The sequence below is a fragment of the Symphalangus syndactylus genome, chromosome 3, assembly GCF_028878055.3.
Source record: "Symphalangus syndactylus isolate Jambi chromosome 3, NHGRI_mSymSyn1-v2.1_pri, whole genome shotgun sequence".
NCBI lineage: Eukaryota > Metazoa > Chordata > Mammalia > Primates > Hylobatidae > Symphalangus > Symphalangus syndactylus.
In genome coordinates, this window is record NC_072425.2 from 114,199,888 (window position 1) to 114,218,006 (window position 18,119).

At 36.4% G+C, this 18,119-nt stretch overlaps 1 protein-coding gene across 13 annotated transcripts in view; it reads left to right on the plus strand.

The window, feature by feature from the left end:
* The window catches only part of ELAPOR2 (endosome-lysosome associated apoptosis and autophagy regulator family member 2), a 276,913-nt gene that overhangs the window by 154,931 nt on the left and 103,863 nt on the right, over positions 1-18,119 (plus strand). For all 13 annotated transcript variants that reach the window (XM_063634909.1, XM_055272846.2, XM_063634921.1 and 10 more), the window contains 3 exons: positions 9,567-9,693; positions 14,081-14,259; positions 15,296-15,461. In XM_063634909.1, coding sequence (XP_063490979.1) covers positions 9,567-9,693; positions 14,081-14,259; positions 15,296-15,461 — 472 coding nt within the window. The remainder of the gene's footprint in view (positions 1-9,566; positions 9,694-14,080; positions 14,260-15,295; positions 15,462-18,119) is intronic.

Below are 18,119 nucleotides of genomic sequence, written 5' to 3' on the forward strand. Positions count from 1 at the left end.
TTTTTAAAATTATTATTATTATTATTATTTTTTTTGAGATGGAGTCTCGCGCTCTCACCTAGGCTGGAGTGCAGTGGCGCGATCTCGGCTCACTGCAAGCTCCACCTCCCGGGTTCACGCCATTCTCCTGCCTCAGCCTCTCCGAGTAGCTGGGACTACAGTGCCCACCACCACGCCCGGCTAATTTTTTTTTTTTGTATTTTTAGTAGAGACGGGGTTTCACCGTGGTCTCGATCTCCTGACCTCGTGATCCGCCCGCCTCGGCCTCCCAAAGTGCTGGGATTACAAGCGTGAGCCACCGCGCCCGGCCAAGTATTATTATTTTTAAATTTCTTGTAGAGATGGGAAACTCCCTACATTGCCCAGGCTGGTCTCAAACTCCTAGCCTCAAGCGATTCTCTCTTCTCAGCCTCCCAAGCTGAGTTGGGATTATAGGTGTGACCCATTGCACCCAGCCAGATTATTTATTTTTAATCTTTGCTGAGTTAAGATACCTTTGGATCATAGCTTGATTTGCAGATGTTTTTCTCTATCAAATTAGCAAAAGTATATATTTTTAAAAAGAAAATGTTTGTGTTAATTTTGTTTTTGATAGTTTCACAGTAACCCTTGGGAGATTTTAACCTGTCCTGCTTATGTCACATCAGGATTGGAAATCAGTGGTGTAAACATTGCTTCAACTACTTGTTATCCTAAAAATACTTACAGGAGTAACACAGTATTTTGGGCTTATTTTTGGGCATAAAGGCACACTGACATTCTCTTTTCACCAACTGCGTGTTTCCACTTCTCATAGAGCTATGAATTAATTATTCTTTTCACCTGTTCAAGGTGAGCGACGGATGCAACAAGAGTAGTACCTAATAATAATAAAAGGGCATCCTGTGGTGGAGGATCCCTCTGCCAGCCTCCAAGCTGGAACCAAGGCAGCAAGCCACCCTGCCAGAAAAGGTGTGGTCAGAGATTCTAGCAATAAAAGCGTGTGTCTTTCATCATTCTCTAATATGCCACCATACAGTTCTGAGTTCAGGTGCTTATTCTATTTACTACGGCACATCTGGGGGCCATTTTGTGAACCTAACAATTAACCTCTAGTCTCTAGGAGTCTACCTGAATAGCTTCCAAAGCCTCCTCCAGGCCTCTAACTCAAGTAGATGATGTTAATGAAGATTAGGTCTGTCCTTTAGGAAACACATCACTCTAACTCTCGTAAGGTGCGTTCTGATGCTTTGATTGTAATAAGGAAAATAGTCTCCTGGAGTTAAGTGATGGCATGTAGAAACTGAATTTTTCCTATGAGGAGAGGAAAACTTGTTTCTCCTTTGACCTCCAGGAATCTGCCACTTAGGGAAGTAAACTATCTTTGCCAGGGTTTATCAAGATCACCTGCAGCAGAATACCTTGGGGTATCTATTTAAAAAATTAATTTCTGGGCCTTCCCTAAAAATACAGAAGCTTAGATGCTGAGCACAGGAACATTTTTTAAAACCACAAGGCAATTCTGATGTCTACTGAAATTTGTGAACCAGATTTTTTTCTTAACTCGCATTTTGGATTTTTTTTTTTTCTGAGACAGATTCTCAAAATGTATTCCAAATTTTAGTTTTGTGAAAAGCTAATTTGAAATGTGACAGTCTAAAGGGTGTAGTCCTTCAGCCATGTTTGATAAATCTTCATTTAGAGTTGTGATGCGCACTGAAGTGTGCTGACCACTACTTTAGGGAGCTGCTTGAACACTATAGCTTAAATGTGCTGGCCTTTCTTTCTTCCTTGAATCAATTTCCCATCAGGGCACAAGGGGGAGCTCGGAGATCAGAACACAAGAAACAGCAGCTTTCCTGAAATTGTTAGGTTTTTTGTTTGTTTTGTTTTTTTAGCGGTGAGGTTGAATAAATATTTCCTACTGACAGAAAAAAAAAAAAGTCAGCATAGCCCAGTTTCTCAGGCTATTTTTTAAGAGGACTTCTCTTCTCTTCTTTCTCTTCTCCTCTTCTCTTCCTCTCTCTCTCTCTTTTTTCTCTCTTTCTCTTTCTTTCCTTCCTTCCTTCCTTCCTTCCTTCTCTCTTCTTTCTTTCTTTCCCTCCCTCCCTCCCTCCTTTCCTTCCTTCCTTCCTTCCTTCCTTCCTTCCTTCCTTCCTTCCTTCCTTTCTTTCTCTTTCTTTCTTTTATTCTTTCAGCTTTAAGATCTCCAGAGTGGAGGGAGGGAGATGCTAACCAGACACTTGCCTTGAGAAGCTTCATATGCTGTCCAAAATGTCTCAGAAAGAGACTTTGGTAGTGCAGAAGGAATGCCACCCTCAGGAAATCTCATTTCTTGGCCAAAAATCTTGGCAAGCCAGGCAAAAGTTTACTTCAGCAGTAGCAGTGTTGGTTGGGGTTTTATATCTTGATGTCCTGGGAAAATGTCATAAGATCCCCAGACCTGGGAAAGTGAGAAAGTCTTAATAGAAAGTGAAATGGGCAGGAGAAAGGGGGAAATATGTGTTCTTTGTGTATCACCTGAGAAATTAGAGGGAACAGCAAATTATCTGGGCTGCCTTCTCATCTGCAGCTGGAAACACCAAGCTGTCTATTTGGTCTGGCAAATGTAGTTGGCTTCTAATTTCATAAAGTGTCTGGAGGGTATGAAACATTTTAGATAAAAACAGTACAGTGTTTGTGGCAGATGTAATCTGACAGCTGGAGTGAAGTTACAAGATTTTCTAGTGTAGTTTGCACCTTGAGCAGAGAATAAACTGCTAGCACAATAGGCTGCTGATATTCCTAAATATTAATAGATGCCCCTAAATAGATGGCCCTCTAGCCTTTGCCTAAAAGGCTTCTCAAACCTCTAATCATTATCTTAGGTAGATAGAGGAACTGAAGGCTCTCCTTTTATTGGGAAGAATTTAGACCTAAGCATTGTGTCCAAAGGGTTCTTTTAAAAACATAAGACATTTCTGTTAGTGAAAATGGTATAAAAAGGCCTTATTAAAAAGCAGACAAAGGGAAGCATTTTTACTCTGATAGTAGAGGTGCCACAGCATCCACAAGATCCTTGAGTCAAACACATTGACTTTACAGAGCAGGAAACACTGATGCGCCAGGTTCTATAGCTGCAGTGTGGCATAATCACGATGGAATAATTTTCTAACTATGTGGTTTTTTCATGCCATAATGCTTTCATCTTGCCATTTTTTCATCCAGTTCCTCATGGGCAGAGATTTGCAAAGAAGCACACTAAGTTAGAGGCAAATATCACACTTACCCCAGAGGATAACTCAACTGACTTACAAGTTATTGGTGCCTTCTTTTAAATGAGTCATCTTTCCTCAAACAGGGTCTTTATTGATGCCACCAGTTAGAGGAAAATCATTTTTTTCTCTCTGTCAACTTCTGACTATATTTAACTGCTTGAGTAGTTTATAAATCAGCCTAAAATTGCTTTGCCAAAACCTCCTTCAAAATCCAAATTCATCTTCATTATCAGTGTAGCCTCTGGGAATATTGAATCTCACAAAAGGAATGCTTCACAGTTCTGTCCTGTTATATTCAAGGGTCAAACACTCCAGGGGTTTATTTCACAGATTCCAATTTAGAGTCTCTCTATCAAATTCATCCGATCTATTGGATGCTAATGTAGTATTTTCTTTGGTCTTTGGGGAAGGACTGTTAAAACCAAAATATGTATCCATTTTCAGTTCTTAAGAGACATGGAAAAATGACTGGTAAAATGACTTCCCTTGTTTTCTTTTTCCCTAGAACAATTTATAGACAGATAATAGATACGTAAGTCTGTGCAAGTTAAATTAAAAAGGCAATTTAACTAAAAAGACCAAAACCAAATATGTTCTTAGAATATTAAAAAGTAAAAAGGCATATAGAAGCATTATGAGCATAAGTGAAAACAGCTAAAATCCATTTTGATCAAGAAATGAAAAAACTAAAGCAGAATTGCTAAAACTGTGTACTTCAGGCACTAGTAAGTACTCTTAAGACATGATATAAAAATCACAAACCATTCTTAAAATTTTCAGATCAATTTTGAGATAAGGATGATAATTATTTCATTAAACAAGATAAAGAATCTGAAGATAAAACTAAGGAATGTCAGTTTAGTTTATCTCGGTTTTGATCTGATGCTGGCTTTTGGTAGTTAACTCAGGATAGAGTCTTTAGAAAGGGAGGTTTTGAAGGAGATTGATAGAGTTTTGTAAACCTAGGTCTAAGAACTATGCATAAAAAATCTTATGTTCATATTCAATCTGTTGTGATATTCTTATAGAAAACACTGGGTTCTTGTCACACATCCAGGAAAGAGTAGGCTTGCAGACACTTTGAAGGGTGAGGGGTTATGGAATTTATTGGGCGAAAAGGAAAAAGACTCAGCCAAGTGAGAGGGGTTCCTGTTAGCAAGCCCCTATCTCACAGATTGAATCCTAGGTTGCCACCCAGGAATAGGAGGGGCCAGACTCCTCCCCCTGCAAAGGGTGCAAACTTCCCAAGGCCCCACCCCATTCTTCCGGTGCCAGGCTGATTGGAGGTTTTCTGTGGAGCCCTTTTTACTTGGCTGTCTCAGTCTGAATGTTTGTGTCTCCCCAAACGCATATGCTGAAATACCATTAATACTGAAGTGATAGTAGTAAGAGATGGTGTGTTGGGAGGTTATCAGCTCATGGTGGCTCTCCCCACATAAATGAGATTAGTGTCCTTATAAAAGAGACTCGCGGCCTGGCGCCGTGGCTTATGCCTGTAATCCCAGCACTTTGGGAGGCCGAGGCAGGGAGATCAAATGAGGTCGGGAGTTTGAGACCAGCCTGACCAACGTGGAGAAACCCTGTCTCTACTAAAAATACAAAATTAGCTGGGCATTGTGGCAGGCGCCTGTAATCCCAGCTACTCAGGAGGCTGAGGCAGGAGAATCACTTGAACCCAGGAGGTGGAGGTTGTGGTGAGCTGAGATCGTGCCATAGCACCCCAGCTTGGGCAACAAGATGGAAACTCTGTCTCAAAACAAAACAAGCAAACAAACAAACAAACAAAGACTCCAGAGAGCTAGCTAGCCCCTTCCACCACATGAAGATGCAGCAAAAAAGTGCTATCTATGAAGCAGAGAGCAAGCCCTCACCAGACACCGAATCTGCTGACATTGTGATCTTGGACATCTCAGCCTGTAACTATAAGAAATATACATAAACTACCCAATTTAATATATTTTATTATAGTAGCCTATGTGGACTAAGACACATTCACAAACAATTTGTAATCTTTAGCCTCAGGGCAAAAAAAAATTCGGAGCAAGATGCAGTGGTGTTTTTTGGGCCCCATACTAGAGGGTACAAGCCATCCTCAGCAGAGAAAGCCTGATTCTCCTGAGATGCCAAAGGTGAGAGGAATTACCAGCAGCAGGTTAGAGACAGCACTGATGCCAGTCTGAATACCCCAACGTGGGGAGCTCACTCAAAAGCCCCATGTGAAAGCAGCTGAGCAACAATAGTTTATCCTGGAGGATAACTCAACTGACAGATTTTCTAGGTACACAAAACTGTGGTCTTTCCCTTCAGTCTTCTCAGACAAAATCCAGAGGGATCAGAAACATATTGACAATATAGATAAATGTGTTTTAACCTTTGTATTTTCTATTTTGGCAAAACAAATTTATACTGAATTATAAACTATGCAAACAGTTAATAATAGGATCAGTATTAAATCATAATAGTTCATAAGAAAAGATTCTTCTCCATGAATTCATAATACAAACCAATTAGATCCTACTTTAGTATTTATTTAAAAGAAAACACTAATAGCTCATCTCTCAGTCCAGTTATCTCTCAGGGAATGTATCCCATTTTAGAATTCAAGACCTAACTTCCTAAAAAAGGTTAATGTGAATTCTTACATATTGCCAGGGCCATCCAGATTCTTAAGGCAATCCCAGAAGTAAAATAAGAAAACTGAGAAGTCTCTTATTCATTTACCAATAAAGCCAAATCAAGGTCCACCTGGTTGTCCTTTGAATCGGTCTTTGCTCTACCTAGATTTCACAGCACATCCAGTAATCCTGTAGAATCCTAGCCTGACATGCCCCAGCTATCCATGACAGTGTACTGTCCCTTTAGACATTTATTAACTGGTTCCTATGGTGATTGCGTAAACCAAAAATTATAAAAGAAGCATTATTTGTGATACCTCTGCATTCCAGCTTTAAAAAGCTGGGGGAGGTGGCTGGAGATGATGATAGGACAAGTAATCAAAGGGAAAAGTATTTCAAGTACTTGGCAATAAAACATTTATCTATTTTACTGTTTGTTTTTCTGTGTTCTTGGTAGGAGAAAGTATTTTTTGTTTTTCTCTTGTACTTTTTTTCTATTTTCATACTAAAAATAAGTGCTATTCAAATTATTATTGCTTCATACATCCCTGTTTCACACGGAAGGACTGATTTAAATTATGACATTTAGGTTTATAACAAAGAATTAAATTTGGATGTTCCACAATTTAAGTGATTCATCAGGTTAAAGGAATCAAATAATTGACTCTAAGGTAAACTATTTTGAGTTAAGCTAAGAGTATCTTTTAACAAATGAAGTCTTCCAAGGAAAGGCACTATAGTGTTTTGACACCTAACAGCAGCTTTATAAATTACATCAGTGTTGTGATTTTTTTGTTGTTGCAGTTTCTGTGGTTCTAGCAGTTCTTTAGAAAGTGATATGCATTGCTAATAGTCTTTTATATTTTTGCATTGCTTTAAACTTTCCAAAATTGTTCACTCATTTTATCCATTACAACTACCCTGTGAAGGCAGTATAGCAGACGTTTGATTTTGACAAATTACAAAAATGTGGCAGGGGAAAGAAGGAGTTAAGTCATTTGTAGGAAAACATAATCATTCCAATGTCCAGTTAGAATTGTAACCCAGATCTTTTCTTTAGAAGTTTTTGCAACTTTGATTAGTTTTCTCCTTTTTTTTTCATTTATCGAGTTCATTTTTCTCAGATTTTAATAGACTTTCTCTTCTATTTTCCCAAGATAAACTGTTTTTTTTTTTTCCTTACTCAAAACTCCGCTGTGCTAGAAAACAGAATGTAGAATAATTTGGGGAGGAAGATTTGAACAGGAGAGCACTTTTGCTATTTTCACTAAATGATCAGGAAATTGTATTCTTGGATATTTTTTCTCATTGTTTACCCAATTTTTAAAAAAGAAAAATTTTGAGTTGCTTTTTACTAATCTAGAAGGTGGAAAGTATTGATATTTTATGTGGCATGGTTTTCATCTATTGTACTTACTTTAAAAAAAAAACACCTATCTTTGTTTCAGTCTGAATATATTCATTACTCTTTTTTTTTTAAAAAAAAAAAAAAAACAGAGAAATTAAGGCAGATAAGAGTTAAACCATTTTCCCCAGAGTCACTATTTGTCATTGTTCTTAGCCCTGACATATGGCATAGGGCCTCACTTACAGCATGCTATAAACAACATTGCTTTTATTCACATCCCACCACCTCTGATTAGTCTACAGACACTTTGGAAAGATAGGCATGGAAAAATGCAGTCAATTTTTAGACTTGTAGATTTTTTTTTTAGTGTTCATATCTTAGGGTGTTTTAGAATATATTTAATTAACTAACAGTATGAAATTTTACTTTGCTGTTAGACTGAATATCATAGTTTTGGACCATGTATCACTGGAAAGGTATTTGAAGTTAAAACTTCAAAAGAGTGTTTTTAAAATTTCCCTTACTATTTTGTGGCTATCCTTTTGCTGTTAAGGGTTTCAGGACACCTGTCCTCAGGACCAGCTGAGGTCTAAAGGAGGTTTTCAGGGCAAAGCCTATATTTATGGGGCTTGACTTAAGGAAGCCGAAAGTAGTAGACAAATTTAAATTCCTCTAGTTTTAATGAATTCATGAACAAAACAGCAGTTCTTACTAGAATCTGTCCAGATAGCTTCCGGCATCAATCAGTAAGGATTCTGTACACCATAGCAGCCATTAATTTTTCAGCCATGCTATGTTTACCTGTCCCAGAATGAAAGAGGCAAGCTGAGGTAATGGGCCCACCCGCTTGAAAGAAGAGTTTCAAAAAGTCTCCAGAGCCTCCCTAGTGGTTAGTTCTTTGTGATCCTATCTCTGTGTCTAAGCCCCATCCACATCCATCATCTTCAGAGTAGTGAAGGTAACCACCTTTTCAGGTTGTCATTAGGCCAAGGAAACCCAAGATTGCAATGCTATTTGCATCACTTAGTTGCATGTTGACCTGGTAGTTGGTTAGTTTGTTTTTCACTTTAGACAATTTTGTGATGATGTCTTTCTCCTACCTCTAAAAGACCAGGGTCCTGTGCAGCATTCTATTCCCTAAAGTACCTCATCTAAGTACATTACCTTAAACAGAAGTTACAACTGCTGTAACATATGAGGCCTTTCATTACCTAGTTTCTCTCCACATCACTCATTGCGTTGCTCTTGAAACTCCAGCAATAATGACCCACATGTAATTTCCTGCCAATTGATCATACCTGTTCATTCCTTTGCAGAAATTCCTTTGCTTTCTTCTTTTCTATTCTGGCTAACTCCTACCAAACAGTCTAGACTCAGCTTAGGTATCATTTCTACCAAGAAGCATTTCCGGAGCCTTTTTTTTTTTTTTTTTTTTTTGGTCATTGTCTGTGTCTCTCTTAAATTAAAAAGAAAAAAGCTTTATAGAAATATAATTCTCCTACCATACAATTCAGCCATTTAAAGCATATAATTCAGTGGCGTTTAGAATATTCAAGGATATGGGCAACCACCACCACAGTCAGTTTTAGAAGATTTTCAACACCTCAGACAGAAACCTCGTATCCTTTAGCTCTCGGTCCCCTATGCCCTAGTTCATTTCCCAGCCCTGAGCAACTACTAATTTACTTTCAGTCTCTATAGATTTCTCTATTCTGGACTTTGAATAGCATATGAATAGCAGCATATAATTTGTGAAATTTTGTGACTGGTTTCTTTCACTTAGCATAATATTTTCGAGGTTCTTCCAAGTTGTGGTATGCCTTACTGCATTTCTTTTATGGCTGAGAAATATTCCTTTATAAAGATATACTGCATTTTGTTTATGCATTCATCTATTGATAAACATTTGGGTTGTTTCCACCGTTTGGTTATTATATAAAATGCTGCTATAAACATTGATGTACCAATTTTTGTGTGGAGATATGTTTTCATTTCTCTTGGGTTTATACCTAGGACTGAACTTGCTGGAATAAATAGTAACTCTATAGTTAATTGGTTGAGGAACTGCTAAACTTTTCAAAGCAGGTGCACAATTTTACATTCCTATCAGCTGTGCGTGCATGAGGACACCAATTTCTCCACATCCTTACAACACTTGTTATTATCTTTTTGATTCCAGCCATCCTACTAGGTACAAACTGTTGTCTCATAGTGGTTCGTGTCTTTTAGATTTTTTTCCACTTGTGTTTCTTCAGCATCCACACAGTGCTCCCCAGCATGTGATAGGTATTCTGGTGTTGATTGGAGTGGATTGAATGGGTTAAAAAGCTGTCATTTACGTGTTTTTGGTTTTGTTTATGATTTTAGCAAGTGCCCAGCAGGTACTTGTGATGGGTGTACATTCTATTTCCTGTGGGAGAGTGCTGAAGCTTGCCCTCTGTGCACAGAGCATGACTTCCATGAGATTGAGGGAGCCTGCAAGAGAGGATTTCAGGTAAGGGACAAACTCTCAAAGCAGAGCTTTGGCATTATAGTTGGTTAGTCTGGCATCAAATCATAGAAACTCAGGTCCAGAAGTATGGCAAAAGCTTGTAGTTAACAATGTAACATTGGTAGGCATTTAAAATCAAGTTTGGCAGCTGAACTTTCAGATGCTAGGGTAGCTGCAGATGTGCACAGGGATTGAGGAAAATGAATCATGATAAGGGAGTCACAGGCTTTTAGTATTTACCTGGATTATATGGGAATAATATCATTAAACCAATATGTGATTTACATAATGTAGACATAGGTATAATTAAGATGGGGATAATATAACTGACTCACTATAAGAAGCATGCCTAAAAGGTAAAGCATATACATATAAAATCAAGATCCTACTCTATAGCTTCTTCGCATTCATACTTAAATATTTTTGCTTCCATTTTATATTTAATACATTATGAAAACTTTCCCTTCTCATTAAATATATTTTTAAAAACATTTATTGATAAATATTTTATTTTTTATATAATTTGGTATTAAATAATTCCTTTGTTAGACATTTGAGAGAAAATTGAATACAATCTTTTTGTACATAACTCTGTAGCAAACATCTTTGAAGGAAGTTTGATTTTGTTAGTTTATTATTAGAAAGAGATTAATTGAATCCAAAAAGAATGGATATTTTTAAGGCTTGATACATATTACCAAATTACTTTGATCATATCAATTTTCACTTTCACTTCATTTTCACTTTCACCAATAGTATTTGAGAGAGCCTGCTTCACTGAACTAGCTTTGAGTAGTATCATGAAAAAAAACAAACTTAATCTGCTTCAAGACTACTTGTTTACCACCACTCCGTGCCCAAATTCCATTAAAATCATAATAAGCACAGAGGAAAATAAATCGACACTAATACTGGAAACCTGAAGGGAGAGTGGGCACCAGAGAATCAGAGAGGGGAAGCAGTTCTGCCCAGGAAGGTCTTGAAGAGCTTGCAGTTAGCAGGATGAAGGGCAGGGGCTTGAGAGGAATGAAATCAGGATGCTTGCGCCCAATCCCATGCATTCCAAGTATTTGGCAGCAGTTGTGTTCACCTCACCCCTAGGAAAAAACCATAGAGAACTATTCTCTAAGTTGGTGTTTTTCAAACTTTTAACGGCAGTGAACCTATATTAAGAATTATATTGTACATCAAACCCAGCACACACACACACAAATTAGACACACAGAAATATGCCTAAAAGTGAGATAAAGTTTTAAGGAGCAAGATTTATTTTATATTTTATGATAAAGTACAAGCATAGAGTTGATGTAAAGTATATTTTTATTAATAATTTAATTCATTATACAAAAAATAAGCAGATAACACAAAAACAAAAATTAGGAAATGTGTTACTTAATTTGTCAAATGTGCTCCCCTGTAGATGGCTTATTTCAGTTCAGAGCACACAGGGTCAGTGCCACTCAGTCAGCTAGCACACTGCTGAGACAGTTTCTTTTTAATATTTTTAAGTAGGTCAAGGATAAAAATTCCAGATTCACAAAAATAGTTTCTTGTTAATCCTCTTAATAATGATAATGCTTTTCTACTTCACAATAGAAATTCTTCTTTACCTTTACTCTACAGTTATGATAAACTGCTTATCTTATAATTGTTTTTTAGAGTAAATGAAAAACGAAGCTGCACTCCCTTTGGCTACCAAGTTTAATTCAAGGGTTTTTGAATAGCTAAATGATCTTTTAGCCAACCATTCTTTAATATTTCTCTCCTGGAAGGTAATGAATGATGAGAAGGTTAAGACAGTAAAGTTGCAACAAATTCTCTAATTTTTTTTCATTCAAACTCTCTTCCTTGGTAAGGTCACTTCAAAGTATTATAAGATTGTTGAGAATAGATAGTTGCTGTGTGATTCTTTAGTATTTGTTTTTGCCTTTAAAATGATACTTTTTGGATCACTTTGATGTGCTTGACATGTTGAAATTTATAACATCCCCCTATAGTTACAAATTTAATTTGAGAAATACTGGAAGCAGTTAAATATATCCTTCTGTTATGCTTAGATACTAGTTTTGGAAATATTTGTCCAAGGAGCTTGACCTTCAGTTACAAAACTATGAGTGTCATTCCTGAGTTCATAGACCTTACTTAGTGTATTCCATTGCGACTATAAAAAATTGGTATAACACAGTAAGTGGGAATAGCCACCTCTGATCACTGAATAAAATATTTTAAAAAGTCAGCTCCTCCGTGAGCTTCATATACAAATGACAAGTATTGCTGTATTTTTTATTGTCAGTGCATATATATGGATTTCTTTGGATACCAAAGCTTCGTGATAGAAGAAAAATAGTTATTGTGAAATATTGCAATGGGTATATTTAAAATTTTTAACCACCCCGTTGTGTTTCAGTCCTATTTCCAACACCATCTTTACAATTTTTTACTTTATATTGATTGAGCGTGCATTTTCCTAATTCTTTAAATATATCTAATACAGATGCATATGTTAAATTTATACAAGTCCTCCACATACAGCTGATATAAACAAAAAGAGCCACACAACTTGTGATAAAAGTGCTTTTATCAAATTGGATCTCCAAAATCTATACTGGTTGCTAAGTGTGTATTAAGCATTACTTCTATACGTTGTGCAGCACTAAAGATTTGAAGAGATACTGTGTTATCACTAAGGGGACTATCTTAAAATTTATCTTACCCTGCTCACAAGATATTTCTACACACTAGAAGAATAAATTTTTCAGCTGCAGTGTCAGCCATTTTCTGTTTTCCAATGATGTGTGGGTTGAATGAATAAGGCTTTCTAATTAATAGTTATAGAATTACTAAGAAAAGTTGCCAATAGCTTGATTTTTTTCCATGTTGGTATTTGAGAATCTTATTGAAAAGTTAAGCATTCTGGGTTTGCAAGTATTTTTTTTTTTTATTTTGAAGTTTTAAAATTTTGTTATAAGACTGTCATCAGACAGTAGAGCTTGCTGTTTTCATTGGGCATTGCACATTTGATAAAACCATATCCAAGATGGTACAGTCTTTACTTCTTGTTAGAATGCACTTCAAATAAAGTCAACATTTGCTGACGAATTTATGTTTCTCTCTGTATTGTCATTATTGACACTTAGAGATGCAGCAGATGAATTTGAACATGCCTCAGCATTTCCCACATTACCATTTTTATAAAAAATGTGACCCACTTAAAAAGAAATTTATTTGCTCTAAGTTTAGGAAAAACATTTCAATTATAATGTACTAACAAAAAAATCCAGTCACTAGTATCCTTTCTAAAAAACATGCTGAAATTTCCTATCCAAAACTTGATTCAAACTTTTCCCCAAAGTGAATAAGAGTCTCATGTCCCTTTCACTTCATGACTAACTGCAAAATTGTTTGTGTATTTAAATCATAAAAATTAACATTATGGTGTTATTCTTCTGTTAGAGTGTTGATAAAATGACCATCGTATACCAGAAAGTTTAATGAGACACGTTAACAGATTAGTACCTATGTTATTTAATTTCGGTGGATAGAATCACCATGCAGATTGCTACTGGTCACCATATATGTTGAAATATATAAGGAACCATATGCTGTACTCGGATTTTCTGTTTTGATCTGCCTATTTGATGTATCTATTTTTAAAAATTCATGGTTGAGACCCAGTATATTAATATTTTATTATTCACAATTAGTTGTAACTTGCGGTTTGAAAAACATTGCCCTAAAGGAATTGCCATCTATTTCGGGAGAATGAAAGTAACTGGTGTGGGTAGTGGTGACCCAGAATAATGCCCTCCTTATTTTGGCATGGGGAAGAAGGGCATAGACTGTGTGCCCACTTACACCTGTTACCCAGCCGTGGTGTACCTATATGTCCCAGGTCTAGGGTCTGCTCTGCCATTTGGAGGACAGACTTATTGGGAAAATGGGCTTACATGATGGGTGAATGAAACCCATTTCTTAGATTAAGCAACCTAAGCTTTCATTTAAAAACATGAGTAAGATATCTAAGGGCATCAAAATTTAAAAAAAAAATAGCCCAGAAAGTATGTCCAGATGGAGTCATTTTTATTCAACCTCCTTGGCATGTACTGTACTGCACCCTTCTGAGGTGGTAATCCATCAATCCATGTCTTTATTTGGTTTTTACATTTTCATTCATTAATTCCTTATTCATTCACGTATCTTTTTTTCCTGTATTTCTGGAGGTTTTATTAAATGAATGCTGAATAATCCTGTATGCCTACTGTAAGTAAAAGGTTAGCAAAACCCTTTCTTCTTTTATGTAAGAAATTGACCTGTGACAAATCTAGCTTTCACAGTTGAGTCTGAATCTCATTTCTCATGTCTTCTATGGTTTTATGGTTTTTTTTTAAAGGAAACGTTATATGTGTGGAATGAACCTAAATGGTGCATTAAAGGAATTTCTTTGCCTGAGAAAAAGTTGGCAACCTGTGAAACGGTTGACTTTTGGCTGAAGGTGGGAGCCGGTGTGGGAGCTTTTACTGCCGTTTTGCTGGTGGCTCTGACCTGCTACTTCTGGAAAAAGAATCAAAAGTAAGTACCCTCTGAGATGATCACAAGAGAGCTAGAGGGCCTATTTTGTTGTGAAAATTCTAGACTTTATCATTATATCCAATAAATAGATTGTCTCAGAGACACAAGAATTTTCTCCTTGAGAAGAAATCATAGGAAAGGCCTTGAGAAAGCAAGCAGAGGAAACGATTGTTATTCTGACAGTAGAAAGGTCATAGAACATTAGAGATCATTGAGTTAGAGTCATTTATTAGAAAACAAGGAAAACAAGAGGCTCCATGTTATTCAGGTAGATGATAGCAGCAGAGCTGAGATTTGGAAGGCAGATATTCTCTCAGTGTCTGCCTTTTTAAAAAATGACATAATGCTGTCTTCTTACTTCACCTTTTCTTTCAGAATTTCTTGTGGGAAGACGTTTGCAAAAAAAACAGATTAAGTGTATAGGCAAATACCACATTTATTTACTCCAGGTCTTCAAGGATCTGGAATTGAATATTGAGCCTAATTCCTGAATGTATTTTGATCTCTTATAGGACTTGAATCTTTTAGAATGATTTACACCTCAGTGGGACTGTGGAACTCCTATATTGTAATATCTAGGGACAATTGCAATATGTGGGGTGATAGTATAAAGGAATAACTAATATAGAGAGATGATAAAGACCAAATTACTTGCTTGTTTGATATTCTCATCTTTACAAACTAAATACTGGGAAAACCTTACAGTGAATTGGCTTCCAAATATTCACGTTAAGAAAATGCATTCAGGCCTCAAAGTCCCTGCCCCCAAATTTTTTCATTATTGGACAATTCAATGTAAAGTGGTAGAATTAACTCTGTCGAACTGATTTCTGACATCTTGGGAAATATTTCTTTGTAAATGGTAGATACATGATAACACGCATATTGCTATGGCTATAGGCTAGGGAAATTTGTTGGTGGAGCAATTATACTCCAAGCCAGTTTAATGAGCTGGTATATGACCATCTAAAATAAGTATTTATTTGTATTAACATAAATGGATATTTATTTGTTTATTTATTTTATCACTATTTAGACTGGAATACAAATATTCCAAGTTAGTAATGACGACTAACTCAAAAGAGTGTGAACTCCCGGCTGCAGACAGTTGTGCTATTATGGAAGGAGAAGATAATGAAGAGGAAGTTGTATATTCCAATAAACAGTCACTACTAGGAAAACTCAAATCTTTGGCAACCAAGGTGAGAGTAGAATTTTAACCTGGTGTTACTGGGTGTTTATAAAGTAGGGGGCATATTAACCTAATAATAGCATTCACGCAAACTATTATTTTGCATGTTTATATCTCAGTGGGTATTTATCCAACAGAAATACTCTTAGAAGCACATGATATAGATACAATAGTATTCACTGCAGCATTGTTTTTGTTGGTTGTCAAACATCATCAATGAGGAGTTAGATATTTTCATATGTCAAAGTGATAGAATACTATGCAACTCTGCAGCTGTTAAAGACTGAGATATCTACGTGTACTGATAAATCAATAGGTCCAAGATAGAATGAAAACAAACGGACTATTGTATTTATATTAAATATACATTTATGTTTGTATTTGCATAGCAAACTGTTAACAGTAGCTGCCTTTTGGGAATAGTGAACTAATGAGAGTGTTTAGTCTTTGAAAGCAATACATTTTTGTGATATTGGAATTTTCACAAAGATACTATTTTATATATATAATTTTAAAATGGGGCTAATAAAAGATATTACATTCATTCATACTGTTCCTTTTTTATGACAAGATTGTTTTATATAGAGCAAACAAAAGTTATATAAATTATTGAGGTATATGAGGTAACATATTGTTGGCTTTGGATTTTGGAACAACTACCATATCCAAAAATAACATGAAACCATACATTGTTTGAAAAGATATTTTATTTGACATTTTTCACCATTGACTTAAAAGATGAGAAATTACCAGCTTACTTAAGATTAAAAAAGAATGAAATAGAAGAAAGAAGATGACTTTCAAATGATTTACAACAGGATAGACAAGACACAAAATTTACATTTATAAAGAGTATATAGTAACCATTTCCTTGTACTCTCCTAATTTAGGCACATAAATATAGGGAATTATTTAAGAGTAAAAATGAATAAACCATCTTTCCCTTCTACTAATGGTTAATTTTTCCTTTTATTAATATGAATATGTAAGGAGGGTACTATTGCCATAAAATAACAAAAATATAGTGATTATTAAGAATGGAGATCTTTACCCTACTTGCACGCTAACAAGTGAGTCTGCTACAGTTTCATGGACAGTTTAGAAGACATGAGACTCATGTCAGAGTTGAAGGACAGTTTCGTATTCACGGAGTAGTGCTAGTAGAGTAATAACCTTTATACCAGCTCCCAAAGCCACAGTAGCCCACAAGGCTGTGTTCCCACAGCGCTATTTGCAGAGGAAATGATATCACTTGGTTGCATTACAGGAAAGGGACTCTAGGCCTTAGGAACCTGAATGTTCATAATGAATAGTAAACATGCCCATCCTTTGCCTGAAGGGGGGCTATTATCTTTATTGTTTTGGACAGGTAGCATACTTGTCCATTGCTCCTGGGAGACACTATTTCCAAGACTGTAAGCAGGCCTACCCTTTGCTCAGGAAGGAGACATTATATCTTTATATTCCAAGGCAATTTTCTATACAGAGATTCTTGAAAAGATAGTCTAGAACAAAGGGTAATCAGTTTCTCACTTTTAAGATGTACAGAAATGAAAGAGAACTATGGAGAATTGTCTCCAACAACATCCAAACCTCATTTTTATACCATGTTGGTTTCTGATGAATTTTCCCTTTAGTTCCCCACTCCATGCACCATTCTGATTAATATGACTGACTGAGGCTGGGATCAAATTTGATCAATTTGCTTTATACAGCATTTAAATAAAGCTACTACCAATAGGACACCAAGCAAAGGTCACCTCACCAAGATGAGGCCAATCTGTATTGTTAACCTCAACCCTACCCTCAGGGTCCCAGACTCAACTAGCTGAACAAATGCTATGAACCATCAGGGTTTACCTTAGAAAGCTAGATAGCTTTCTTGTGTTGACCTTTCCACTGGCACTCAGATATTTGCTCCATAAGATTTGGACAAAAAGGGGACAAGGAAATTTTCAAAATCGTAGCAGAGACCCAATATACAGAAGTCCTGCCTTATTTGCAGTTTCACTTTTCATGGTCTTACTTTTTGTGGTTTTAGTTACCCACAAGTCAACTGTGGTCTGAAAACATTACATGGAAAATTTCAGAAGTAAACAACAAGTTTTAAATTGTGTGCTGTTCTGAGTACTATGATGAAATCTCCTACTGTACTGCTTTGTCCCACCCTGGAAGTAAATCATCCCTTTGTCTAGCATATCTTTGCCGTATACACTACCTGCTTGTTAGTTACTTAGTAGTCATCTTGATTATCAGATTGAAAAAAAAAACCAGTATTATAAGCTTTGATACTATACTTGGTTTCAGGCATCCACCGGGGCTGGTGGGGAGTTGGAATGTATCCCCTGGGAATAGGGTGGGAGTACTGTGTCTCCGATTTTTGTCACACACTTGGTGAGCAGTAAACTCAATCAAGTGGTTAACTATCCTTTTGATCTAGGGTCATGGCAATCCAACAAGACAATCCAGATACATTAATCCAGGTACTACAGGATATATTAGTGATTGCACAGACTTTGTCTTGGTTCTCAAGGAGAAAGTATAGGGTAATTATATTGTGAATAACAACGTATGGACAGTGAGTTGATGTTAACCTGAATGCCTTTGATGGCTGAGGTGGTGTAATTGATTACTTCAAACTAAGGTCAGAGACAAATTTTATACCACC